Source organism: Tamandua tetradactyla, chromosome 6 (genome assembly GCF_023851605.1).
Source record: "Tamandua tetradactyla isolate mTamTet1 chromosome 6, mTamTet1.pri, whole genome shotgun sequence".
Lineage (NCBI taxonomy): Eukaryota > Metazoa > Chordata > Mammalia > Pilosa > Myrmecophagidae > Tamandua > Tamandua tetradactyla.
Genome location: NC_135332.1, coordinates 70,765,131 through 70,792,264, shown reverse-complemented (window position 1 = coordinate 70,792,264; position 27,134 = coordinate 70,765,131). Strand labels below are relative to the sequence as shown.

Genomic DNA, 27,134 nt, shown 5'->3' with positions numbered 1-27,134 from the left:
CAAGTCCTCTGCTCTGCACCCCATCCATCCCACTCCACTTCCAGCTCCCAGGACCAGCTCTCATAGCTCAGCCCACTCAGATTTATTTCTCCAAAGTAATTCAAAGTAAAAGACTGTTCCCAAAACCTAACCTCCTGAGGACATCCGCTACCCTAGACTTCCTTCCTCACACAGGGTGCCCAGATGAGGCCCTGACTCTACCCCCACCTCCCACACTGACCCCTTCACCAATACTGAGAAAGCTCATCTCAGAAATCCCAGATGTGTCACCCAATCAGTCCACACCGGGCCAGCCTCTCACACTTCCCCCACCACCACTGGCCTCTGTCAACATGACACTCTCACACAGCCAGGGACATACACAGCCATCCCTGAGCAACTGACATTACACAATACCCTCCGAAGCCCTAGAACAGGAGGTCATTTCCTAATTCTCATTCAGAGCAAGGGCATTTCCAAGAACATCTTAGGTAAGAGATGATGGTGCTCGGCTGCCTGTTCCTATAGTGGACTTGTCCCTCCGCTGCAGAGGGCCACCTCAGAGCCACTTGTGTGCCCATGTGGATGGAGTGCTTCAGCCACCACACACTTCAGCTGGGCTGCTGGCTCTGCTGCAGAGCCCGGGGGGGATGGGCAGGCCAGGCCTAAGCAGCTCTGTTCCAGTGTGTTCCCTGAGCAGGGTGGACCAGCAAAAGTCTTCTCTTTTGAACACACAGCCCGTCATGTACATACCTCTAAGCTCAGCCTCCCTTCTTCCTCCACAAAGTATGGTTCAGGGGAGGTGAGGGAGGCAGGAAACCCTCCAGCCTCAGGCAAAGGAGGACAAGAGCTGCTGCCCACCAGTGCTAGCTCCAACCTTCTGATGGAAGAGCTGCATCTTAGAGCACTGATCTGCTCAGAGCTGCCTCTCCAGCCGGCCCTATCAAGCTGCACAAAGGGGACAGGGGAGAGTACAGAGCAGGCGTGGTCTGTACTCCCCGAGCACCCATGAAAGAGCAGGGCTAAGGCCAACCTAAGACATGCCCCTGTGACCCCAAGAACAAGAGTGGAGGCCCGAGGGGCACACAGGTAGTTCAGTGGTACAATTTTCACCTGCCATGCGGGAGATCTAGGTTCAATTTCTGGCCCGTGCTCTCCACCACCCCTACTGCCCTCCCCCACAAAAAACAATGCTGTGAACAAAATTCCCTATGATGTACATATTACATATCTACCTTTGTGTATGTAGATGTGTATATACATATATATAAAAATACATACACATAGGGAGACACATTAAAAAAAAAAAGAGTGGCAGTCCAGGACACCCAGATTTAGGGGAAAGGTTGGCAGTGCCTGGCCTACACATCTTTTTTTAAAAAACTTTTTTTATGGTATAATATAACATATATACAAAGCAAAGAAATAAAAAAGCAATAGTTTTCAAAGCACTCTTCAAAAAGTGGTTACAGGACAGATCCCAGAGTTTGTCATGGACTACAATACTATCCTCTCATATTTTTCCTTCTAGCTGCTCCAGAATATAGGAGACTAGCGGGCTTAAATACTTTTTTATCACCGCAATCGACCTTTTTTTTCCCTTCTTTTCTTGTGAACAATAACACATATACAAAAGAGTTACAAATTTCCAAGCACAGCACCACAATTAGTTGTAGAGCATATTTTAGACTTTGAGGTGGGTTACAATTTCACAGTTGTAGGTGTTTTTTTTGTTTTTTAAATACCAAAAAACACTAAGCAAATGCAAATATTCCTATTTTGATCATTCCGTTCTACATATACAATCAGTAATTCACAATATCATCACATAGTTGCATATGCATCATCATCATCATTTCTTGGAACATTTGCATCTATTCAGAAAAAGAAATAAAACGAAAACAGAAAAAAAACTTATACATACCATACCCCTTACCCTTCCCTTTCATTGATCACTAGCATTTCAAAAAAATATGGAACGCTTCACAAATTTGCGTGTCATTTCTAGCTACTCTAAAATACTGGAGACTAAGAGATACCAATTTAATGATTCAGCATTCATATTCATTTGTTAAGTCCTACCTTAAAAATATGGAACGCTTCACGAATTTGCGTGTCATCCTTGCACAGGGGCCATGCTAATCCTCTCAGTATCGTTCCAATTTTAGTATACGTGCTGCTGAAGCAAGCACCCTACGCATCCTTTTTGTTTACGAGATCTGCCATCCTGCCAGTCATTCTCATGAGGCGCTCTTATGGCTAAGCCCATCAGCGGTGGACAGTCCACCCGCAACTCCACTGCTGACAGCCCCATCACTCTCTACTGCTTTTTCATTATTGCTTCTACACACCCTTTTTCCCAATCACCGCTCCGCCCCATAAAATCTTAATACCAGAAAGAAACTGAGTATTTGTTACATGTACATCTGTGCTAGGTGTATAAAGAGAGTAAGATGTCTTTCAGCACTGCCCCCACCAGAATAAACCCCCCACCTCCTTGGTGGCAAGATTGCTGCAGCGAAGAATGCATGATAACGTATCTATTTCTCATCTCCTCTCTCTTCCCTGCCTCCTCCACCTCCCTCAAGATCCTTGCCCCCGGCCTTGGGTGGACTTCAGGTGAGCACATGCGTTAAAAGAGACCAGCCACACTTATTCACTGTTGGTGGGAATGTCAAATGATAGAACCGCTGTGGAAGGCAGTTTGGCGGTTCCTCAAGAAGCTAAGTATAGAATTGCCATTTGACCCGGCAATACCATTGCTCAGTATCTACTCAGAGGACTTGGGGGCAAGGACACAAATGGACATTTATACACCGATGTTTATAGCAGCATTATTTACAAATGCCAAGAGACGGAAACAGCCAAAATGTCCATCAACAGAAAAGTGGCTAAACAAGCTGTGGTATATACCATACAATGGAATATTATGCAGCTGTAATTCAGAATAAAGTCATGAAGCATGTGACAACGTGGATGGACCCTGAGAACATTATGCTGAGTGAGATTAGCCTGTAGAAACAAAAGGACAAATACTCTCACTGATATGAACTAACATTAATGAATGAACTTGGAGGATTTCAGTTAAGAACAGAGGCCATCAGGAGATAGAAATAGGGTAGACATTGGGTAATTGGAATCAAAGGAATACAGATTGTGCAACGGGACTGATTATAAAAATTCAGAAATGGGTAACACAATACTACCTAACTGTAGTACAATAATGTTAGAACACTGAATGAAGGTGAATGTGAGAATGATAGAGGGAGGACTGAGAGCACAAATGAAATCAGAAGGAAAGACAGACGATAAAGACTGAGATGGTATAATCTACGAATGCCTAGAGTATATAATGATAGTGACTAAATGTACAAATTTAAAAATGTGTTTGCATGAGGAAGAACAAAGGAATGTCAATACTGTAGGGTGCTGAAAATAGATGGTAATTAATATTTTAAAACTTTATAATTTATGTGTGAGACTAAAGCAAAAAATGTTTATTTGGTACAAAATTTATATCTTGACCAGCACAGTTTCTAATATAACTTATGTGAATAGATTAATTGACCACCATAAGTACATGGAACCTTGAGAAGGGCATGAGATTTGGTAGGTTTGTCCAGAGTGATGTCCCGATAAATCTGAGTGATTTGAACAGTGAATAAAAAAGTATTTGCCAAGTCCCCTCGAGGGAAGGGTAAGAAAGGGGGAAAATTCAACTTCCCCAAGCAGAGAATTCTTGATATTCTCACAAGCAGTGGGGACAACCAAAGCAATAGGCTGAGCCACCAATCCAGGGGTTTGTTCATATGAAACTTAACCCCACAAAGGATAGGCTAAGCCTACTTAAAATTAGGCTTAAGAGTCACCCCCTAGAGAACCTCTTTTGTTGCTCAGATTTGGCCTCTCTCAGCCAACACGACAAGCAAACTCACTGCCCTCCCCCTCTCTATGTGGGACATGATTCCCAGGGGTGTGGACCTTCCTGGCAACAGGTGACAGAAATCCTAGAATGAGCTGGGACTCAGCATCAAGGGATTGAGAAAACCTTCTCGACCAAGAGGGGGAAGAGCGAAATGAGACAAAATAAAGTTTCAATGGCTAAGAGATTCCAAATAGAATCAAGAAGTTATCCTGGAGGTTATTCTTACGCATTAAATAACTTTTTTAGTTAAAGTGTAATGGAGAAGCTGGAGGGAACTGCCTGAAAACATAGAGCTCTGTTCCAGAAGACATGCTTCTTGAAGATGATTGTATAATGATAAAGCTTTTGCAATGGCACTGTGTGATTGTGAAAACCTTGTGTCTAATGCTCTTTTTATCTACTTTATTGACAAATGAGTAAAACATATGGATTAAAAATAAATAAATAGGGGTAACAAATGTTAAAATAAATTTAGTAGATTGAAATGCTAGTGATCAATGAAAAGGAGGGGCAAGGGGCATGGTATGTATAAATTTTTTTGTTTTCTTTTTTTTACATGGGCAGGCACTGGGAATCGAACCTGGGTCCTCTGGCATGGCAGGGGAGCATTCTCGCCTGCTGAGCCACCAAGGCCCACCCTTTTTCTGTTTTCTTTTTATTTCTTTTTCTGAATTGATACAAATGTTCTAAGAAATGATCATGACGATGAATATACAACTATGTGATGATACTGTGAATTACTGATTATAAATGTAGAATGAAATGATCATACGGTAAGAATGTTTCTGTTTGTATGTTGGTATGTTTAATAAATAAAATAAATTTTTTAAAAAAGAGGCCAACTCATATTTTTATCCTGCAGACCCGCTTCCCCTCTAATCTCCTTTGCCACTGCTAGCTTTCTCAATCAAAAAAAAAGAAGCAAGACGAAGGTCCCAAATGCACCCTTTGGTGAGCCTCAGGAAGAGTGCATTAACAAATCATGGCCAAGCAGCCAGAGAAAGATTCACATGGGCTACAAGGCTGTGTTTGATATCCGTGCCCCTGAGAGCTACCGGATGCTGGGGCCACTACCAACAAGTCTTTCTAGATTTAGCCTCACGAAGTCATGAGTTTTTAGTCACTGTCCTACGCCCTGAGGACTACTGGGAAATCTCCTTTGGGGTGGGGGAGGGAAGAAGTCCTCCAAATCCTGTTTCATCTCCCTCCCGCTGAGGTTCAGGCACAGGGGGCATGACCTGCCTGTCAAGGAAACACATTTCCCAACCCAGGGCCCTCAACTGGCTCTCAAGCTCCGACTCCTACCTCATCCCAGGCTTGACCTTTGTCCCCAACAGCTTTGGTGTTGTAGGAACCATCAGATTAGGGAGAGACTTTACAGCAGAATCAGCAGAATGGGAAAATGGGCAGCTGGCCTTCTGGAGAGAAAGCATGGGTGGGTGACACAAAAAGATGCCTCAGGTGTAGGCAGAGCAGGGGAGAAGGAAGGGCGGGGGGCACAGCCTGTTGTCCCTCTCCCGGCACTGCTTCTCACAAGCACAGAGTGGTGGACACCATGAAAGGAGGGTGCCCACCAGCTCAGGAGATGTCCCTCCCCAGGCCTCCTGTAGAGAAGGGAGCCCAGCAGCCACCGGGTCATGCCTGCAGTCCCTTCTCCACAGTTGCCATCACGTTCCAGAAGTGAAGCATGTGATGTACACATCCATTGTCCCCACCTTCAAAGACTTCTCACAGCACCCACTGCTTGAGGCCTCGGCCACCTCCCTCATCTCATTCCCCACCTTCCCAGCCTCTGAAGCCATTTGACCACACTGGCCCCTTTAGTTCTCCTAGTCCACTGTAGGCTCGAAGTGTCGATTCCTCTGCCTGGAACTCTTTGGCCACAGATAGTGGCACAGCCAGCCCTTCTCTTCACTCAGAACTCTGCCCAAGAGTCCCCTCCCCAGAGGTCCTCTCCAAACTCCACCTACCAGCCCCACACCAGCTGGGACCCTTCATACCCTTCAAACTACCTGATATTATACTGGTACAGATTCAAGGGCTGATTCTCTGCCCACCAATAAACCGGAGGCCTGAGGAGGGTGGGCACAGGTCTTGTCCCTCCTGCTCTCCTTGAATGGTGTCTCCATAAATAAATAAAAGGAAAGCAATAATGCCTCATTCAATAATGACCAGTGAAAATTAAGTGTCAAAGGGCTTTGAACTTCTAAAGCAAGAGCTCATAACATTTCACAGCAGGGCTTTCTAGAGGCCCTCTCTGGAGAAAAATTCAAGCTTACACATGCACCTCTTCTTGTACATGATACCAGTGCCCCTCAGAGCTCCAGGACACTGGGACTACTACCAGTAAGTCCTTCCTGCCCCCATCCCCGGGGCACTCAACTTCTTGCAGGTTTCAGAGGGTCTCAGAGCCCTACAGAAACAGAGTGAGGACAGAAGCTTTGAAGGCTTGTCTTCAGGTGGCAAGGCCCCCACTTTTCCAAGGCAAGGACAGAAACCCTAAGAGGCCTGGAAGCTAGTAAGCACTCTAGGAGGCCAAGGTGAGCACCTTGCACCAGCACTGCCCTGTCCCCCTGGCTGTGCCCAGGTACGAGCCGCCTGCCCCGTGGGTGGCCTGCACACACAGGATGGGGCGCCCCAGCGCGCATCCTAAGTTTCCCTTTGGGCCCCATGCCAGGCTGCCTATCGGGAAGGCAGTAAAAATAGTGACACACACAATCACTAACAGATTCCCCTGTCAATGTGAGCCAGAAATCTCTTAATCCATGAACTGCCCCACCCAGCCCACACACTGTGCTGGGAGTTCTGAAATCTTGCATCTAGATGAAGTTGAAGGCTGCATGTAAAAACTCACTTTCGGATTCTTCCCTGAAACACACACCCACATGCTGGGCCCTGCACCACACAAAGGGGCTCTTGGGGATGGAACTGCCAAGCCAAAGCCAACTCAGAGGGCTGCCCATGTGGGGAAACACCCATAGAGCAGCACGCTCCTTGCTTCCAGCAAGCAGGCACGATAGCTCAGGCTGCCCTCTCCAACGCTTGTCTCCTCATAGAGCAGAAAGTAGAGGGTGTGGGCACCAGGCCTGCAGGATCCACACCTGTACAGGTTGCCCTGGGATGCTGCCTCTCAAAGGAGCTGGCTCCTGCTACTTACCACCTCCACAATGCTGACAGAGCCCCTCCATGCCCCTCTGTGTCCCGTCTCGACCAGATGCAGAACTGGAGGGGCAATTTCAGCACCTGTTCAGAAGAATCTCCTGAAGAATTCGAGGTGCTTCCCATTAAGAGTTTGAATCAATGACCCCCTCCCAGAACTCAGTCCCAGTACATCCTGCTAGGGAAGGAGCCATGCAGCCGGATGCTGACAAGCTGTGAGTCAGAGGGGCTGTCAGGTGACTGATGGCTAGCACTGACCCCACTTCCCACCAGCCTGCCCCCTCCGAGAGACCACCTGAGGGCCCACTTCTGAACCCAAAAAGATGCAGGAGAGGCCTCCAGCTTCAGCACCGTCTTCACAACTCAAGTGCAGGGAGAAGAACAAAAACAATGACAATGTCAGAAACAGTCAAAGAAACGCACCAAGGGTCCCATATCCTCCCACTAAAGCAGCCCCCTATCACCACCTGGCAGCTCACAGGAATTCCTCTCCGCTCTGTCGCCTCATGTCCACCCACGGCTCTCGCCAGGTGCCCCTCACCCAAGTCCTGTTTGCCTATGAACCTCATGGTCTTCATACAGAAACTTCCACACAATCCAACGTGATCATCCCATTTTACACAAAAGGAAATTGAACCCAGGTCCCTCGGCTTGCCAAGGGTAATGAGGCTGAGACCCAGGGCTTCTAGACAAAGTATGCTCACTCACTGTCTCCTTACATTCTGAATAGGCGTCCTTTGCAAAAATCCAAATAAAATCTAAACAGCAAAATCACATTATCAAGAATCTCTACTATGCTCCATTAAACAGTGGATGGTTCCTTGGTTCTTTGAAACAGTTCAAGTTATAAAAAAGTCTAAGAAATTGGCGAAGTATTCAAATGAGGTAGATCTCTACTTGGCTGAGCACAATAAACACTGTTGCAGTTAAACAGCTGTCACATAAGAAGTTTTCCAATGAAGAACCTCAATTACTGCTAGATATTCCCAGCAATATTTGTCAACACAGAAAATACTAAAGACTGTTCCCTAATCTAATAATTTCCTGTTATCCGATCTAATTGGTAATGATGGCACTTGCTGGCAAGTATTGTTATCTCATAGGAGAAAGTTCTCTCCTATCTTATCAGTCAACTTCTGGAGGGCAGGAACCAAGCCGACCTTTCCTGCGCCACCACCCTCACAGGGCTGACATCAACTCATGCTCAGTCCTGAGCCTCTGGTCTCCTGACTCCCAGGGCTATGCTGTGCTAACAATCGAAATGCAGTCTGAGATGTGAGGATCTGGCGAATACAGGGTCCCCAGCTTGCTCTCTGCTCAAGGGCTTCTGGGAGCAGGAATAACCAACAGCCAAGGCCTGTCCTGCAGGGCCTGGGTAAGGGACAAATGGTGTGACTACACAGCCATCAGCAGGAATTTTCCACAGCCTGGACATAGACACACCGGTGTCCAGCAAGGGCCTTGCAAAGTGCGAACAGTCAGTAAATGACCCACTGCTCCAACCATACAAATTCACAACAACTCTCTGGGCCACCTGCTCATCTACCATAAGTTTTCATTTCTCCTGAGTTACTTTGGGAGAAGTGACCCTCACAAGATGAGCCAGAAGAGGGCATGGACTTCAGATCTACCCACTGTCGATCACATCCCCTCAGCCACAAACCAGGAAAGCCTCTAGATACTGGCTTCAGAGTAAGGACCCATCTGCTCACAAGAAGCCCCTCCCCATGTGCCTCCCCAACCCCCACCACCAACCCCCACCACCCTGACACACCCACACATGCACGTGCACCTGGACATTCAGCTGAAGAGGAGCCATGCCTTCCCCACTAATCTCACACTCCCAGATCACAATGCCCCACCCAAGCAGGGCAGGAGGGAGCGGCAGGAGCGTGCCAGTCCGGGAAAAGGCGAGACACACCGGAAAAGCAGGTTGGGTGTTTCTGTTTCAACGGTAACTGGGGAGTCACTGCACATTTATCAAAACAGCTTCAGGGGAAATAACCCCCCAACAAAGTCAGAACTGACAGTCCAGGAGTCTCCCGGACTGTGGGCTAAGCTAGGGGGCCTGAAGCAACAAGGGATTCCACTCACTGCCTCAGCCACAGTGCAGAGAGGGAGAAAGTGCTGTCCGACCAGGCCATCATGCAGCTCTCCAAGTGCACACATGCAGACACATGCACACGCAGGGCAGGGTTACTGCAACTGGTTGAAACTCAAAACCAGCAGCTCTCTACAACGCTCAGTTCTTTCTTCAATTCCCTCCGCTAGGTACCGCTGTGACCCTTAGAAGTTACAACGCCAGTCATAAAGTGCCTCCCACGCTCCCACTGGCTGAACCCCTAGCCCAGTACAGCCAATGACACTCACTGGCCCCACTGTCAGGCTGCAACAGGATGATTCACTTCCCACACCAAACAAGGCCACCTGCCCAAACACGCATGTGGGCCTTGAGGCAGGACACCGAACCCACGCGACAGGCCAGGAGCTTGCCCTCATCCTGCTGAGCTAGAACAACAGTTCTTAAGGCTATTCTATCAGAATCCCCTGGGAAGGTTTTTAGACCCTGAAAGTGAGATTCAAGAGGTTTTGGGTGGGTCTGTGCATCTGTATTTCAGAAAACTATTTCAGGATGAAAAGCACTGGCTTAGGAATAAAACAAAAAAGGATTCAAAGACAATCCCAGCCTAAACAATACAAAGGTGTGCCTGTGGCACTCTGTGGTCTGAACTCTCTCCCTGCACGGGGGACTGTGGTAACACCACCTTCCTGCCACCAGTCCAGCAGCCTTAGCTCTTCAGAAAACCCCAGTACTAGGGCAACAAAAGGGGCCTCTAGACCACCCCATGAAAAGTCAGAAAGCTGAACACCGATCTGTGGTCAGGGGCCCTCTTGGTGCTATTTATATTTACTTTCACTTCCAACACAGGACTATCCATGCAGTCATGTGGTTTCCCAGCATGAGAAGTGAGGGTATGGTCCTGCTGCCAGAGGCAGGTGTGCTGCTGCGCCCAGAGGCGGTAGGGATAATTCCATTGCCAAGCACAGGATTCTTTGACTCAGAGAGGGGCACATGAGACTGAGCCACACTTGGGCTGTGCGGTGGACACGAACGGCATGGGGGTCGTAACTAAATGTGCAATTCAGGCTCTGACCCCGTTTTCACGCAAAGGGCAGTAGTGCTGCACATCAGTGCAGACGCTCCATTTTCTCAATCATTAGAAACAAGGAAGGGGTGGTATATAGAAAAAAAACACGAGATAAAATGGGATATTTTACAAGGGAAAAAAGGCAGCAGCAAGGGTGAGAAGACGGGAAACACAAAGACCCCAATGAATCCTCTGTGATGCTCGTGAAGGGCAGGACAACAAGTCAGAAGCCCCATTCTCAAGAAAAGACTCAATTCACTCCCCTGCATCTGTCTGAAAAGAGGATTACAAGTAGCACCTTTTACGAAACAGCCACGAAAACAAGTTTTATGTCTCCAAAATTCCCCCAGGCTGCCTGTAAATAGGGCCATTCTTGTTCTCCAGGTGAATGAGTGGTGCCAGGTGAATGGATGGTACTTCCCAAGGCTGCTGAGAAGACAACAGGGAAAATGAGGAAAGGACCTAATAGACTGGGGCTGAGTCCCCTGTCTGAGCAGAGTGTGGGGACCCTCCCCCAGGTTTCCCCTGGCGGGACAGGCCCCCGGCCCACCGCCCCCTACCTTTGGCATGGAAGGTCCAGTCTCTCCTCCAGTACTCCTGCAGCCGCACACGCTCCTGCTGCCCCAGGCTGCACAACTCACTGTAGAACTGCCGCTCGATGTGGACGTAGGCCGCTGGGATGGCACCAGCCACCCCCTTAGCCCCAAAGAAGCCGTTCACCTCCGGAGAGGCCAGCAGGATCTGGTACTCGGCCCGCGTACCCAAAACCAGGTCCATGTAGGCCTGGGTCAGGTTGAAGTAGCCAGTGGTGAGGTAGATCTTGGCACCTCGCTCTGCCTCCGTCAGCAGGGTCTCGGTGACAATCTCATCAATTTGAATCTCAAAGGGTTTCATCTGGATCAAGGGATAAATCCAGGTGTCAGGAGCTGGTCTCCGATCACCAGCAGCTGCCGCGTCCTCCTGGGTCAAGAGGGAGTCGCCGTGGAAGGTCTGGGCATGCAGCACCTGCTGGCGGGTCCTAGCTGAGTTGATCACATCCATAACTCTCTTGTTGGCTGCCTGGCAATATGCAACCCGGTTGCCTAGAGAGAGACATGGTGAAAGAAAAGTGAGGGGAGAGAACTGGGGGTCCAAAACCCCCACCCGAAACCTGAGGTATGGCACTTGGCAGGCCAGTGGCCCTTACAACACCAATCATGCATAGGGCACAGCACAGGGTGCCAGGACCCATGGATGTGTGGATGCCCTAGGAAAGGACTTCGCCCATAATGAGCCACACTCAGAGATAAAAAGCAGGTGTCCACATCGTCCCATTTAATAAAAGTTCCACAGCAGGCAAAACTTACTTAGGGTGAGGCATCAGGATGGTGGTTTCTATTGGGGGCTAATGGCAGGGAAGGGACAGGAGGAGATGTTCGCAAGCATGCACCTGTAACCGGGGTTCTGTGTATGTACCACACTTTAGAAAGAACTGAATTTGATGTAAGACATGTATAAGTGCAAAAAACAGAGTGAGAGTGCTACCACCAAGGTGTCAGGCACAGAGCATCAGAGTAGGTATGAGGCCATGGGCCAGGATAAGCTCCCAAAGGGGCTGACAAGAGCATTGCAGCCCGCTCTGCAGGTGGTGTTCACAGGATTTAAACAGGACACCGATGACAAGTGGTTGTTCAGAGATACTGAAGGGAAAATAGGTTACTAGAAATGCTTTTATTGTTAAAAGAGCAAAAAGACCATAAGTGTCCAACTTAAGAGTTAGGGGCAAAACAGGATAAAACCAAACGAAAGAGTAGAGGGAAATAATAAAGATTTAAGAGCAGAAATTAATACAATGAAAACAAAGAAACAAAACAGAACATATATACACTGCAAAAGGCTGATTTTTAAATAGATTAAGAGAACAGTAGACCTTGGCGGCTGACCTGGCTCTCCTGATGGTCTGAGCTGGGAACAGGGGATGCACAATTGGGAACCTCTAGGGACTGGGCTGAGGACCAGAGCAAGTGCCCATCCTGACTGATGGCGAGCAGCCCACAGGGAAGAGAGGCAGCCGTGGCTGCTACACACTGTTCTTGGGCTGTATGAGGCAGGAACACATGCTGTGAGCATGAGGCCCAAATCTCACGGCACTCATTCTGGGGGACTACTCCTGAGCACACTGGCTCATGCGACTCGCCCTAACACTGGCCCCGGAGCAGCAACGAATCTCGTCCTTGCCCAAGCTCACAGCCTCTTCCTGGTATTCACATCAGGCCTGCTTAGTCCAAGGTTCGGCAAGCATTTCAACAGCTAAATGCTAAGTATTTAAGGCTTTGAGGGCCAAGTGGCAAAATTGAGGATGGTATGTAGGTACTTCTATAACAAGAGAGAAAAAACATCTCTACAAAATTTCTTCTGACAAAATTCAAAACATAATGATAACTGAGAATAATTTCTTTGTAATTCAGGTCTGCTGATGAGACAGAATTCTTCTTGGAAGAATAACACTTTGCTTAATTGGAGGCCAAAGTCAGTGTGTCCCATCCTTCACATTGATTGCGCACATTTATCTGTAAAAAGATCCCTCAGGTCACAGGCCACACAAAAATGGGCAGCAGGTTGGATGTGGCCCACAGGCCATCATCTGCCAATCCCGGATCTAGGTCACAGATACAGAATGGGGAAAGTAGGGAGGTCCATTGCCCGGAACAGCATCTCTGGTGACCCTCAAGGCCAAAGGAATAAAAGATTACTGCAAATCTAAATTAGTACAAATCTAGAGGCAAAGGTCAAATCTCCACTGCGTCGAGGGACGAGGGGTAGGCAGGCTTTTAACTGGCACTAGCAGAGTGAAGGGAGCCAGGGTACAGTGTTCTAGAAGAAACCCACCCCACAGGAGAAGGCAGAGCCAGCCCAGCCTCAGAGACAACAGGGCTGGAAGAGAGGGGCCCGGACACCATCGCAAACAGCAGGAGGCACCAGCACCATCCACAGATGCAGGTGCGGCCCCATGGCCACAGTTCCTCTTGGTCCCGAAGAATGAGCTTATGGTATAGCACCCCTACTGAGACGCTTTCTTTCTAGGGCCTGAGACCAAGGGTGCCTCTCCTCCCACAGCTTGCATTTAAGCCCCTTCCCCATATTGCTGACATGGCTGCAAACTTTTCAAGGCCTGCCGGAAGCCACAGCCACAGGAATCACAGGAATGCAAATACCCCAGGGAATGCTCCTGCATCAGAACCTGCTAGTTTCCAGCCAGCAGAACTGAGGCTTCTCCCATTTCACTTTCCAGGCAGCAGGCCACAGACCTCAGTGGAGCTGTGAATTCCAGAGCCCCTAGGTGACAGCGGTTTGGGGGAAGTGGCCCTGAGGCTGGCCACCACACTGCCCAGTCACTGAGCAGCTTCCTGTAAGTGCAAGGCAGGCTCCTGGCTTGCTTCCCCAGGCACAACCACGCAGTCTCCCCCCACCATCCCAGGACCAGCTCTCTAAACCACAGAGCGTGACCAACAGCCTGTGAGTCAAATCTGCCTGGCTTCCAGGACAAAAGTAGATGAGGCTCTGCTGAGTCTCCTAAGCCTGCAGCAAGGCCACCCAAAGGAGTCCTCCTTGACCCAGGCCCCTGCCCCCAACCTCAGGAGGGCAGAGAGCCCGGGATCCTACCTTTGTAAGGATGCACCATCCCTTCCACCACCTGGACCGTGTCGTCCCCTCGCAACTGCAGGGATACATCCCCCAGTGCATCCACCAGCTCTGTGAAGAAGTCGGCCACCTCCGGGCAGTCCTGCAAGAACACGTAGCGGTCCTGGCGATTGGTGAAGTAGGAATCACTCAGGTTTGCACTGCAGGAAAGGAGGAAGCAGGGAGAGATTCAGGCCAGTGTGTGTCACAGCATGTCCCAGTGACCCATGGCTCAGGTTAACAAGCAGGGCTGACAAACTCAAATCAGGATGCAGGAACAGCAGCCAATTCACCTACAGTTATTGGGCAGTGGACACATGCCAAGGATGAGGCAAGGAAGGCACTAAAGTGACGCAAAGAAGTAAACGCAAAGTCCCTTCCCTCAATGAGCTGACAATCTGGCTGAGAAGAAAAGAGGCAGACAGGTGAAAACCACACAGGGCTCTCTGTCAGTGCCCCTGTTTTAGGGATCAAAGGACCTGCATCTCGGTCAAAGGACCGCATCTCAATCCTGGCTCTGTTTTGTTTTCTGGCTCTGCCTGACAGTTATTCATCCCCTCTGATCTCTGTTTCCTCGTGTATAAAGTGAAGAAAACATTACACAGGGAGAGTGTGAGGATTAAATGAGGTAGCACAGATGAGGGGCGTGGCCTAGTGGCTATTCTCAGAAAGCACACACTCAGGTTGGGCCGAGGGCTTCTGGCTTCCATGACAGAGATGAAGCTGTGGAAGACACCTAGAGAGTAAGGCAACTGGACTGAAAACATATGAGCAGGCTCTCAAAGGGGATGACTGTCCCTTTCTCCCTATTCCACTGACTTCCACCCTGGAGAAGTTTAAGACCACAGTACTGGCACGCAGACGCAAGCTCACCCACTCAAGATGACACTGTTGTCAAAAAGATACACTTTGATGTGCTGGAGTCCGATAGTCTCATTGAAGCGCTCGGGGATGAGGAGACGGAGTAGTCCGCGGAGGTTTGGAGTGTGGAAGAGGGAAACTCGGACCTGTTCTGGAAACCTCCGTACAAGTGGGAGAAGCATCGTGCGGGAGTTCTTTCTACCTGGTGCATGGACAAGAAGAAAAAAAAGCACTTCTCACCAGGAAACTAGCGCCTGCCCACGAGGCACTAGTACGTGACTCTCACGCTTACCTGTGCTGCCTGGCGGTTTTGGACAGACGCACCTGCGTGACTTACAGCTGGAGGACTCCTAGGTCAAACGCTAGTCTGGGCCCCTGCCATTTCTCGAGGCTGGGACTAGAGTGGCTAGTATGTACAATATCTGCTGTTTTGCCATCCAGTATCCATTCACCCTCCTCCTGGTAACTGAGTACAACTTCCTTCTTGGGACACCACCCCACCTCTACTCACCTTCACCCCTGCCCTCATCCCCCAGCTCCACAAGATAGCATGCAGGTCAGGGCTTGACCAGTCCGAACACCCTGGGCCCCTGGTCACAGCTGTTAATCCAGGGATACGCCCATGGCCCGAGGCGGGCCAATCCCAGGCTCTGGTCTGATCACCCAGAAGCAGACTCTTCCAGCAGACCAGGTATTATGGTCACATGTGAACCTGAGAATAAGGACAGCCCAAAGGAGACAGGGCGAGGAGACGGATCTGGTAATACAGCCGAGCCCCAAATCAAGACCCACTCAAAACAAATTAAAAAAAAAAAAAATCCTCTTTTTTGCCTAAGTGTTTTTAGTTAGGCTTCTGATTACTTGTTACAGAAGGAACCCCAACTCAGACAATCAGGCACTCCTGGGTCAGCCCCCAATAGTCTTCAAATAGCCTTATCTCTGCCCAAGGCCAGTGGGCAGGTGATCATGTAATTCCTAAAAAGAAACATCTGAAAGAGGGTAATAAGAGGGTGAGGAAAGCACGTAACACTTACCTCTTGAGCCCCGTGTGAAGTCCAAGAGAATGGAGACCTTGAGGTCTGAAGGAAATTTTGCTTGGAGTGACTTTTCTAGAGTGCTTTCCAGGCAATCCACCTATCAATGAAGGAACCAAAAAAGAAAAAGTCTTTCCACTCTAATTTCACTCTAGAGTGAAAAGATGCTTAAGCATTAAAAACGAAACTAAACAAAACAAAAAATTCAGAAATGGATACAACAATACTACCTGATTACAGCACAATAATGTAAGTACACTGAATGAAGCTGAATGTGAGAATGACAGAGGGAGGAGGGTTGGGGGTACATATGAAACCAGAAGGAAAAAAAGACGATAAAGACTGAGATGGTATAATCTAGGAATGCCTAGAGTATACAATGATAGTGACAACATGTACAAATTTAAAAATGTTTTTGTGTGAGGAAGAACAAAGGAATGTCAATATTGTAGGGTGCTGTAAACAGATGATCATTCATATTTTAAAACTTCAACTTCTATGTGAGACTAAAGCAGTAGATGTATATTTGGTACAAAATTTATATTTTGACTAGTGCATTTCCTAACATAACTTATGTAGACAGCTTAATTGAATACCATAAGTACACAGAACCTTGAGTAGGGCATGAGATTTTGTTGGTTTGTCCAGAGTGATGCCCCGATAAATTTCAGAGCGATTTGAACAGTGAATAAAAAAGTATTTGTAAAGTTCCCTTGGGGAAATGGTGAGAAAGGGGGAAAATTCAACTTCCTCAAGTTGAATTCTTGATATTCTCACAAGTAGTGGGGACAACCAAAGCAATAGGCTGAGTTCCCAAACTTGGGGTTTGTTCATATGAAACTTAATCCCACAAAGGACAGGTCAAGCCTACCTAAAATTAGACCTAAGAGTCACCCCAAGAGAACCTCTTTTGCTGCTCAGATGTGGCCTCTCTCTCCAGCCAACACAACAAACAAACTCACTGCTCTCCCCCAGTCTACGTGGGACATGACTCCCAGGGGTGTGGACCTTCCTGGCAACGTGGGACAGAAATCTTAGAATGAGCTGAGACTCAGCATCAAGGGATTGAGAAAACCTTCTCGACCAAAAGGGGGAAGAGTGAAATGAGACAAAATAAAGTGTCAATGGCTAAGAGATTCCAAACAGAGTCGAGAGGATATCCTGGAGGTTATTCTTACACATTAAATAGATATCACCTTGTTAGTCAAGACGTAATGGAGAGGCTGGAGGGAACTGCCTGAAAATGTAGAACTGTGTTCCAGTAGCCATGTTTCTTGAAGATGATTGTATGATGATACAGCTTTCACAATGTGAGTGTGTGATTGTGAAAACCCTGTGTCTGATGCTCCTTTCATCTACCTTATCAACAGACGAGTAAAACAAGTGGAATAAAAATAACAGGGGAACAAATGTTAAAATAAATTTAGATTGAAATGCTAGTGATTAAAGAAAGGGAGGGGTAAGGGGTATGGTATGTATGAATTTTTTTCTGTTGTCTTTTTATTTTTTTTCTGAATTGATGCAAATGTTCTAAGAAATGATCATGATGTTGAATATGCAACTATGTGATGATATTGTGAATTACTGATTATATATGTAGAATAGAATGATCATAATAAAAATAATAATAATAAAATTTTAAAAAGGACAAAGGAATGTCAATATTGCAGAATGCTGAAAACAGATGATCATTCATGGTTTAAAACTTCAACTTCTATGTGAGACTAAAGCAGTAAATGTTTATTTGGTACAAAATTTATATTTTGACTAGTGCATTTCCTAATATAACACATATGGACAGGTTAACTGAATACCATAACTACATGGAATCTTCAGTAGGGCATGAGATTTTGTAGGTTTGCCCAGTGTGATGCCCCAATAAATTCCAGAGTGATCTGAACAGTGAAAAAAGAAGTATTTGCAAAGCTCACTTGGGGGTATGGCAAGAAAGGGAGAAAATTCAATTTTCCCATTTGGAGAATTCCTGATACTATTGCAAGCAGTGGGGACAATCAAATCAAATGGCTGAACCCTCAATCTTGGGGTTTATTCATATGCAACTTATCCCCGCAAAGGTTTACGCTAAGCCTACTTAAAATTAGGCCTAAGAGTCACCCCCAGAGAACCTCTTTTGTTGCTCAGATGTGGGCTATCTCTCTCTCACCCAATACAACAAGCAAACTCAATGCCCTCCCCATCTCTACGTGGAAAATGACTCCTTGGGGTGTAAACCTCCCTGGCAATGTGGGACAAAAATGCTAAGATGAGCTGGGACTCAGCATCAAGGGATTGAGGAAATCTTTTCACTTGAAAGATGGAAGAGAAAAATGAGACAAAATAAAGTAGCTGAGAGATTTCAAATAGAGGCGAGAGGTCATCCTGGAAGTTATTCTTACACATTATATAGATATTCCCTTTTTAGTGGAGGTGTATTAGAGAGGCTAGAGGGAAGTGCCTGAAACTGTAGAGCTGTGCTCCAGTAGCCATGTTTCTTGAAGATGACTGTATAATGATATAACTTTCACACTGTGACTGTATGATTGTGAAAACCTTGTGTCTGATGCTCCTCTTATCTACCTTATAGACAGATGAGTAAAAAATATGGATTAAAAATAAATAAATAATAGGGGGAACAAATGGTAAATTAAACTGAGTAGACAGAAATACTAGCGATCAATGAAAGGGAGTAGAGTAGCAAGGGGTATAGAAAAAAAAAGGGGGGGGGAACAAAGGTTATAATATATTGGGTGGGGCGGGACATGGTGGCTCAGTAGGCAGAGTTCTTGCCTGCCATACCGGAGACCGGGGTTCAATTTCCAGTGCCTGCCCATGCAAAAATAAATAAATAAATAAACAAATATATATATAATATTTATTTATTTATTTATACATAGGGTAGATGGAAATGAGAGGGAGGGGTAACGGATATGGCATGTAGGAATTTTTTCTTTTTATTTCTTTTTCTGGAGTGATGCAAGTGTTCTAAGAAATGATCATGGTGATGAAATATACAACTATGTGATGATATTATGAGCCATTAATCGTACACAATGTATGGATGGTTTATATGTTAAAAATGTTCGTGTTAATATGTTGTTTTGTTTTGTCAATGAAAATATAAATATACAATAATACTTTAGTAATCACATGCTTATAAATTTCTATCAGAAAAGTGATCACTATAATAAAAAGTTAAAAAAAAAAAACCAACTTGTTGGCTAAGGCCTTCACATACAGACCATCAGTGCTCAGAAGATCCCAATATGCCAAGTTCTTCACATTGAGCCAGTCTCAGTGATGATAACCAGAAGAACCTAATCCCCCGTCTCTCCTGCCCGCGCTTCCCAGGAAAGAGATAGGAGACCTGTAGGTCAAAGGTCTACTGCCCAAGCAGTCTGGGCCCTGCTTCTCTGGGAAATGCTCTAAGGCACCAACTCCCACACACATTTCAACAGAGATAATCCTCACAGGCATAAACAAACACTGGCTTCCATGTTCACAATACTCAGTAAATATTTGTTGAAAGAATGAATCCAAGACCCAAGGTGCCCACTGGCCAACCTCCATAACTTGAACATTACATTCCTCAACAATGAGAACAACAGACTTCCTGAGCTTGCAGATAAGAGTATTTCCTGAAAACAGAGGAGCCCTCCTTCCTCAAAGAGAAAGAGGAGAAGGTGGAAGTGCCATGAGTTGCTGAACAAAGGTGAACCAAGAAACAATACTTAGAAAAAAAAAAAGAAACAACACTTACGGGAAACAAATTCAATGGGGAGTGGACCCAGTACACCAGCTCAGATTAGAAACCATCTCAGGAGACAAAGACAATATAATCTCATTTACTTCAGCCTCACTACAGTTCAGCCAACAAACCTTATCTGAACACCAGGACACTCACTGGCCTAGGACTACAAGTATACCTTGCACAAACCTAGTGGTTACCAGCTCCTTCCCTCCACGTCTACACTCACACTCATGACAAGCATGCTGTGACAGCAGGTCTGGACAGAGTAAGGTGGCTGTGGACCTGGCACTGGACCCAAGACCCTAGCAGGACCTGCTGGCCACCATGACCTACAGTGCCTCATTCATCTACTACAGGAGTCAGATTGTGTTTTCTTTAAAAAGCCAGGTGGCCAATATTTTGGGGTTTGTGGGCCAGGCAGTCTCTGTCGCAACTGCTCAGTTCAGCAACTACAGCTTGAAAGGAGCCATAGACAATGTGTAACCAAATAAGTGAGGCTGTGTTGCAGTAAAACTTTATTTATGGATTTCATATATAGTACTATTCATATAGTCGCGAAATATTGTTCTTCTTTTGATTTTTTCCCAATCATTTTAAAATGTGAAAACCATCCTTAGTTCACAGATTTGGCCTGCAGGCCGTAGTTTGCCAAGCCCCAGGCTGGGAGACAGAGCAGCCCCAAGACCTCATGCAGGGTGAGGAGAGTACTGGTCAGCAAGGTCAGAAGACAAGATAAGCTCTCTCCACGCCCTCCTCACTAGCCTACCTGACGTGATCCATAACAAGAAAAAAGGAGCCGGCAGGCTAGAGCCAGCCCCATTCTCTGGATCACAAATAATCTTGATAATCTCCAATCCCACCAATATATGGGGCAGTAAAAACAAAAGCTGTCTCTGTGACAGCGGTCCAGGAAAAGCAGCTCTACAACTCTGCAATGCTGGGCAGCTTGGTGGTTTGGGGGCCAAGTCATTAAAGTTTTCAGCACCTTTCCCCATAAACCTTACCAGTTCCTGCTCCAAAGGTCCTGTCCCTAAGTAGAGAGATGCTATCACAACTCGCCTCTTGGCTATTTTTATCTGCCCCTGAAAGAGGAGAAACAATTTCAAAATTCACAATCAGTATTTTCATAGTTCACTGAGAAAACAGAGTCTGTTAATCCTTGAGGAAAATAACCCTCCAAACTGAACTATCCTCTATCTCCACCAATTAATAAGTAAGCCTAATGTGAATGGGTTGCCTAACAAATGAGAATCACCCTAATATAAAGCACCCAGCCTATAAAGCAAAGCACTGCACGTTGCCAACATGCACAGGCAACAAATGCAGCTATGAAAAAGAATGAAGGTGAGCTGCACACACTCACTTAAAAGAATGTCCACGATGTACTGATAAGGGACAAAAGCAAATTATCAAACAGAATGCAGACCACACCCTTACCTGTTTACATACTCTCATGCACACACCTGTCAACATGTGTGTGTAAATACGTTTGCAGAAGCAGAGAGAATACACTCCCAACTGCTGACAGTCATCTCTGGGGAGCAGAGCTGGAAGGAGGGGGAGATGATGAAGACACATTCTCCTTACACTCCCTGTGCCGTCTGAACTTTGCAAAATGAGCATGTACTACTTTTGAAACGAGGACAGAGAAATACAGATGATACATACTTAACATACCAACATTCACAGATGGCACGTCGGTCACATCAGTCCTAACAGCCATCCCTAGAGAACCTTCCCCCCTCCCCAAGAGAACAACTTACACAATCCCCAAAGCTTTAGGAGGCCCCAGAGGAGGTAACAGCTTTACGGAAGGCCAACCTTCTGATGGGCACACTGGAAAGTTGAAGCACATGCCTACTTCCCTATCAAGAAGAGAGGCCACAGTGAAAGCCTTTCTCAACATAAGCAAGAGCAGCATCTTCACTAGACAAATACACGAACAATGTCAGAAAAGGGTTATGTACAAGGACAAACACAGGCGTTTTCAAATTGTGGCTGCTTCCTCTGTTCTGTTATCTATCATAGATGCTTGTGAGGTGGTAACTGCAAAGAGAGAAACAAGGATGGCAGAAGTCAGTTTTGTTCAGGAAGCAAAAGAATATCTCAGTGTTGGCTGTAGGAGGCCAGGTCCTCCAAGAAGCAGTTCTGCTGGGATGAAGGCCTGGGATGAGGCAGAAACCAACACTGTGTGCTCTTCTCGTTGACACAGGGTGCTCTCTCTGTCCCGGAAAGAAACACAGCCCAGCTGGTATGATATGGGCCAGAAGAATCTGCCCAGGGTTGAGTTCAGAAGGCAGGCAGAGGAGGCCTGGGTTCCTTCCCGGCCCACACTGCTGGCCTCGGCAACCTCCCCCCTCTCTCTGCAGGTACCAGCATGGCCCAGCCTCTTAGTCAAGGAAGCACCACCTCATGGAGACCGTCACTCACACAGAGGTGAGGAGGACGCTGAGAAGAACCTCCTTTGAAAAACCTGTTTCTTAAAGCCAGGGAAAGAAACAAATAGGCACAAAGGGCAAAACAGCCCAAGCCTCAGTTCTATACCAACAAGGATGCACAGGTCTGACAAGTAGTACAGGTAAGTGAAAGAGTGTGGGAGAATGAAAGCACACACTCACAAGACAAAGTAGACATACACACTCCCACACAGAGTGTATTCTGAATTAGCCAGCAAGGCATTAAGCAAAGTGTGAGTCGACACGAACCACAGGGTGAAAGAGAAAAAAATGCATAAGCGTTCACATGGGTTAAAGTTTATTTTCTGAACAAAAATGAATCTTATACATATATCTCCTACAATCTTCCAGCATTCTGATTAGCATGCCTGATCTCAGGATACTTTAATTCTAAAATGACTGCTAATGTGAATTCAGCATTCACAGTAATAAAAATTCATTAGTGGGCAGGCCACAGTGGCTCAGCAGGCAGAGTTCTCGCCTGCCATGCCAGAGACCTGGGTTTGATTCCCTGTGCAAAAAAAAAAAAAAAATTCATTAGTGTTGAACTATTTTGCATTCCAATTAGCCTTTTTACCACAAAGAACTAGACATGGCATGAAAACCAGAATAAGACATTGAAAGCTGAACCGTTCAGACGTGAAGTTGCTACCAGGAAAGGGAAAGCACAGACCTGAGAGTCACATAACAGAACCAGAGCAGGAGACCTAAAACCAGGATGCCCACCTTTTCCAGTTACCCTTACCTGCCTCTTCATTGAATGAGAGGCTCTGGACACTTCCTACATGTCAAATCCCACCAATGAGCCATCCATATCCTCATGTCCTTCACGTTACAGCTATGACACCAAAGGATCCTGGAGGTGTTTCCAGGGGCACAGGCCTATTGGGTACTGAACAGGGAGTTCTGTTTCTCCCCAGACAGCATCACAGGCATACCTGCGTGGCCCACAGGTCCTCACTAACTCTCCTCTAGGTAACTAGCAACCAACACCACCGACACAGAAGGAATGGAGTCAATGCATTCAAAAGAACCAAAACCTCGGACCTTGCCCTCGGTACCACTGTTCTTGAAGTGAATCTGCCTGGGCCATTGGCTAAGCAAATGAGCTTCTGCTATGGCTCGACTCAAGCTCGGTGATGCTGAGATCTTACAAGGGGAGCCCAAAAGGAATAAGCCAAGCAGCCATCAAAACTTCTAGAATAAAATCGATCCAAATGTTCTAAGAAATGATGAATATGCAACTATGTGATGATATTAAGAATTACTGAGTACATATGTAGAATGGAATGATATGTTAATATTTTTGTTTTTTTGTTGTTAATTTTTTTATTAATTAAAAAAGGTGAACTAAACAAAACAAAACAAAAAAAAAACTTCTAGAATAGAAGAAGCTATTGCTACTCAGCCAACCTTATCCTCTAAAGCCTCTAACCCAAGCTTCTAACCCTCTTTCCTTACAACACAACTTACCTTCATGAGCTCAAAAAACTCTGCAGGGGAAGAAAGCACTTTGACATGAGAACTGGAGATGCCAAACTCTGGGACCAGGTTTCGGATCCACTGGAACCTGTGCACGCCCTCTGGACACAGGCAGCAGGGTGGGGAGGTGACCTGGGGAACAGTCGGAGACAGCAAGGGTGCCAGCAGCAGCCATGGTGATCTGGTTACAGAAAGATGCAGACAGGTTATAGTCCTCTGCCTTAAAAGCCTCTCTCAGACATTGAGAGAGAAGGGTTTTGTTTTTTTTTTTTCCACCAAATTTCAAATTTTCTGGAACATTTTTAAGTGACCCCCAAGTCAAACTTTGAAAAAGAGTTTATCTGTCAGCTCCCCTTCCTTTAACACCTCAAGGAGCCTGTTAGTTGAGAAGTGCCAATGCCTATGGACAAACCCCAAACTTCACAATGATTCCAGAAGACTCAGAGGCCAGACCCAAATCAGCCACGAGTAAATTCACAAACCCTACCCCTTAATGAAATCACCTCAAAAACATTTGGCCTCAGGGGCCACTGAAAAATGTCCAAAACAAGAATAAATCTGTATAAGTCTGAGTATTACAACCCAGACCCCCAGCCTTACAACTGATGAGATAAATAAGGCTTCTATTCAGAGACTAGAGAAAAGGAAGGAAGCAGGAAAATGAGTTGTTGAACTTTTTAAGACTCAGATTTGGAAAGAAAAGCTGGAGCTGGAAGAGGATGGGGAGGAGGAGCTCATCTCAAGAGGTGCAAGCAATGGCAAGAGCTAGCCCTTCCCCATGATGCTTCCTAGGCTCTGGCTGACACTGGGCTGACACATAAACCTGCTCCCCTGGCAGGCTCCAATCGAGACCGAAGCTAAACACGGGAGTAGGCTCAGTTCTGTTGGGGAAGTGCATTTCTGCAGGCCCGCAGGTGGTGGAAGAGTTGTACATTGTGATTCCCACACAAACTAGACTCTAGTCTGAATTCCAGCCCTGCAAATAGCAGCAGGAACATTTCTTTAGTGGATGACCTTCTACCACAGACTCAAGAGGAACTCTGGGAGAAAGATGCTCAAATACCCCCAGCCTGAATAGCTACAGATTCCAGGAAGATGATTTCACTCACTTGCCTCATGATAAAGGGCTGAGTCTTCCCAGGGTTTGTAAATGTCCCTACACAGACACCAGATGGCCTACAGCTGTACTTCCCAGAAAGCCCACCAATCTGTCATGACCAATCCACTGCCAAGAAAACTTTAGTCAATGGGTGGAAGGTAGCTTCCAGGCAGTCTATGTCCTGGAAAGTCTGGGCCTTGCCTTGGGCCACAGTGCCCAGGTGAGAAGCTCTCCTTTCCCACTGTCTCTACGACAGTGATGAACACCCTCCCCTGCACCAGCTTTCTAAGCCTCATCTGCTTCTAGGAACAGCACAGCTTGCCAATGAAAGGCCCAAATATGGAACCAATGGCTGCTGCCTCAACTTCCCAAGCCATAGGCCACACTCATTCTGCTGTGCTCAAATAACTTTGATTCAACCGGAAAACCATGAGACCCAGGAATATTGCACAGTAATCTACCAATTTGAAGCCCCAAAGGGGGCTTAAAGTCTAATATTCATTAATTAAACACAGTCTGAGGTGGAAAACCCCACAGCACCTTAAGATCAACTTACCTCCCAGTCTCCCGGCACTCAGCATCGTCCGGCAGACCACAGGAAAAAGAACCCATCATCACCTGCTCCTCCGAGGCTACCTCGTCAGTTCCCCACACCCTTCCTTCATGTATGCATTAAGACAAGGAAGTGCTTCTTTGGCACATGGCAAATAACACGAGGGCAAATGCCAACTTGTGCCTCAATTTGAGTTGTCACCTGAGCACCCATTATGTACCTGTGGAGGGCACTAATGAACAACCAGGCAGAGTGCCTGCCCCCCAGCATCTTGGTGGCCTCACCAAACTTCCACACCACCAACACCTAACTAGAATATAAGAGAACATGCTGAAAACAACAAAGGAAATGTCAAAACAGACAGTCCATATACTTCAGTGGTGCTGGGGTTACTAGGAAGGCTTTCCAGTGTCACACATTTGTGTGGGCTTTGAAAACAGGGACCACCAGGCAAGGAAAGGTGGAAACAAATGCAAGAAGCAAGAAATGGTAGAAATCACCCCCTCAACAGAAAACCCCAAGAGGACCCCACAGGCAGTGCAGGGAACACTAAAAACAAAAGTTGAAAAAAGTGTAAGGTCCATCCCCTCATTTTCAGCCTGCCTAGGAAAGTACCACACCCCAGGGTTACCTTGAACAGGTCTCTTTCCTGCCAAGCAGCAATCCTTGGGAATGTTCCACCAGGGCCGCAGTCCAAGATTTACTGAAGGCTTTTTTTTTTATGTTGGCTTCCTGTTTAATTTGTGTACTGACAGGTTTATTTTTGTTAGAGAGAAGGAGCTGAAAGCCAATTAGAATTCACAGACTCAATGTGAAGGAGACCCAACCAAAAATACACCTAGAGAGGGGCCACAATCACAACACAGGACACGAGGCCACAGTTACGCACGTGACACACAACATTTGTGGAGCATGGGTGAGAGCAGAAGATACCAACTTCTGCTCTGTAGGTACACTGCCGCCCTCTCCAAAGCCTGCTCATGGGCCCTTTTTCCCCCCTCTCACCTCAGCCAGAACCCCATGAAGATTAGTTCCTGGCTTTCCACACTGGAATTTTCTCAGAAAAGGTTCATCCCCATGCTAGCAGCAGCCCCTACTGCTCAGTAATTCCAGTCCCCATGGACTGACCACCTGCATAAGTAATTCCCCTCCCACCAGGGAGGTTTACTAAGAAACCACATGTCCTATTTCAAAATACTAACCCCCAAGAGGATTGAGGGAGGGAGAGAGGCCATGGTTATTTTACCTGAAAAGCTTAGCTATATGTCACATTCACCACCAAGAAGTAAACCAGTGAACACACACAATTTCCACATCTACACCCGAATGCCCCTGAATCATGTCTCCAGATACCATCTAGCACCCACTTCTAGGCACAGGGAGAGGAAATAGCAGTGGCGTTGGAAGGGGGGTCAGATGGTAAGGCTCACTCTTTCACTCTGGAGTGTTGGGGGAGTTTGGAAACTAGGCTAGGGCAAGTGGCCAATACCATCCACGCCCTTCTATACAAAATCAGGCTGCACTATTCCACGGTACAGACCTCAGCTGGTGGCAGTGGTAGCAAAGAACAAGGAACTGGGGCAAACCAATCCTCAGGCTGTGATTCTACAGGTGAAATGGGACATGCGTTCCCTCGGTCTAATCAGCCACTAGAGCAGCCACCACCCACATGAGACCTGGCTCTCGGCAAATGTTCAGAGCCATGTAATTTAAGGCTTCTTCTGGAACTTACCTGGAGAAAAATTCCCTGAACCGCCTTAACGAAGGAGGGAGGGCACTGGCGCACTGGTCTCTTGTACCTGAGTCCCTGGATCGGGGCCACCGCTATGACAGAAAGCGGAACAAGGACAGCAGAAACCTGCCCAGCATGCCAAGCTCTCCTAGGTGAGATGATATGCGCCGGTGCTCGAGGGACACAGGATCACAGAAGAACTTTGGTCAGAGTAAGCCACTAAGTCGAAATAGTGAAAACATACCAGCAGCTGAAATGATATTAATCCAAGGAAGCCTCCAGGAAAATAGGAGAAGG

The 27,134-nt window shown here is 46.8% G+C and overlaps 1 protein-coding gene and 1 non-coding gene across 4 annotated transcripts in view; both read right to left on the bottom strand.

The window, feature by feature from the left end:
• The window catches only part of PGS1 (phosphatidylglycerophosphate synthase 1), a 45,674-nt gene that overhangs the window by 11,501 nt on the left and 7,039 nt on the right, over positions 1-27,134 (bottom strand). For 2 of the 3 annotated variants that reach the window (XM_077166126.1, XM_077166128.1), the window contains 6 exons: positions 23,445-23,634; positions 20,520-20,597; positions 15,768-15,867; positions 14,746-14,935; positions 13,855-14,033; positions 10,773-11,294 (listed from right to left, as the gene is read on the bottom strand). In XM_077166126.1, the coding sequence (XP_077022241.1) occupies positions 10,773-11,294; positions 13,855-14,033; positions 14,746-14,935; positions 15,768-15,867; positions 20,520-20,597; positions 23,445-23,634 (1,259 nt within the window). Of the gene's footprint in view, positions 1-10,772; positions 11,295-13,854; positions 14,034-14,745; positions 14,936-15,767; positions 15,868-20,519; positions 20,598-23,444; positions 23,635-25,108; positions 25,731-27,134 lie in introns of those variants that run through there. The other variant, XM_077166127.1, reaches the window with a different exon arrangement.
• LOC143689143 (U6 spliceosomal RNA) lies at positions 2,065-2,171 on the bottom strand. The gene has a single exon (XR_013178609.1). It is a non-coding gene; the product is annotated as a U6 spliceosomal RNA (small nuclear RNA).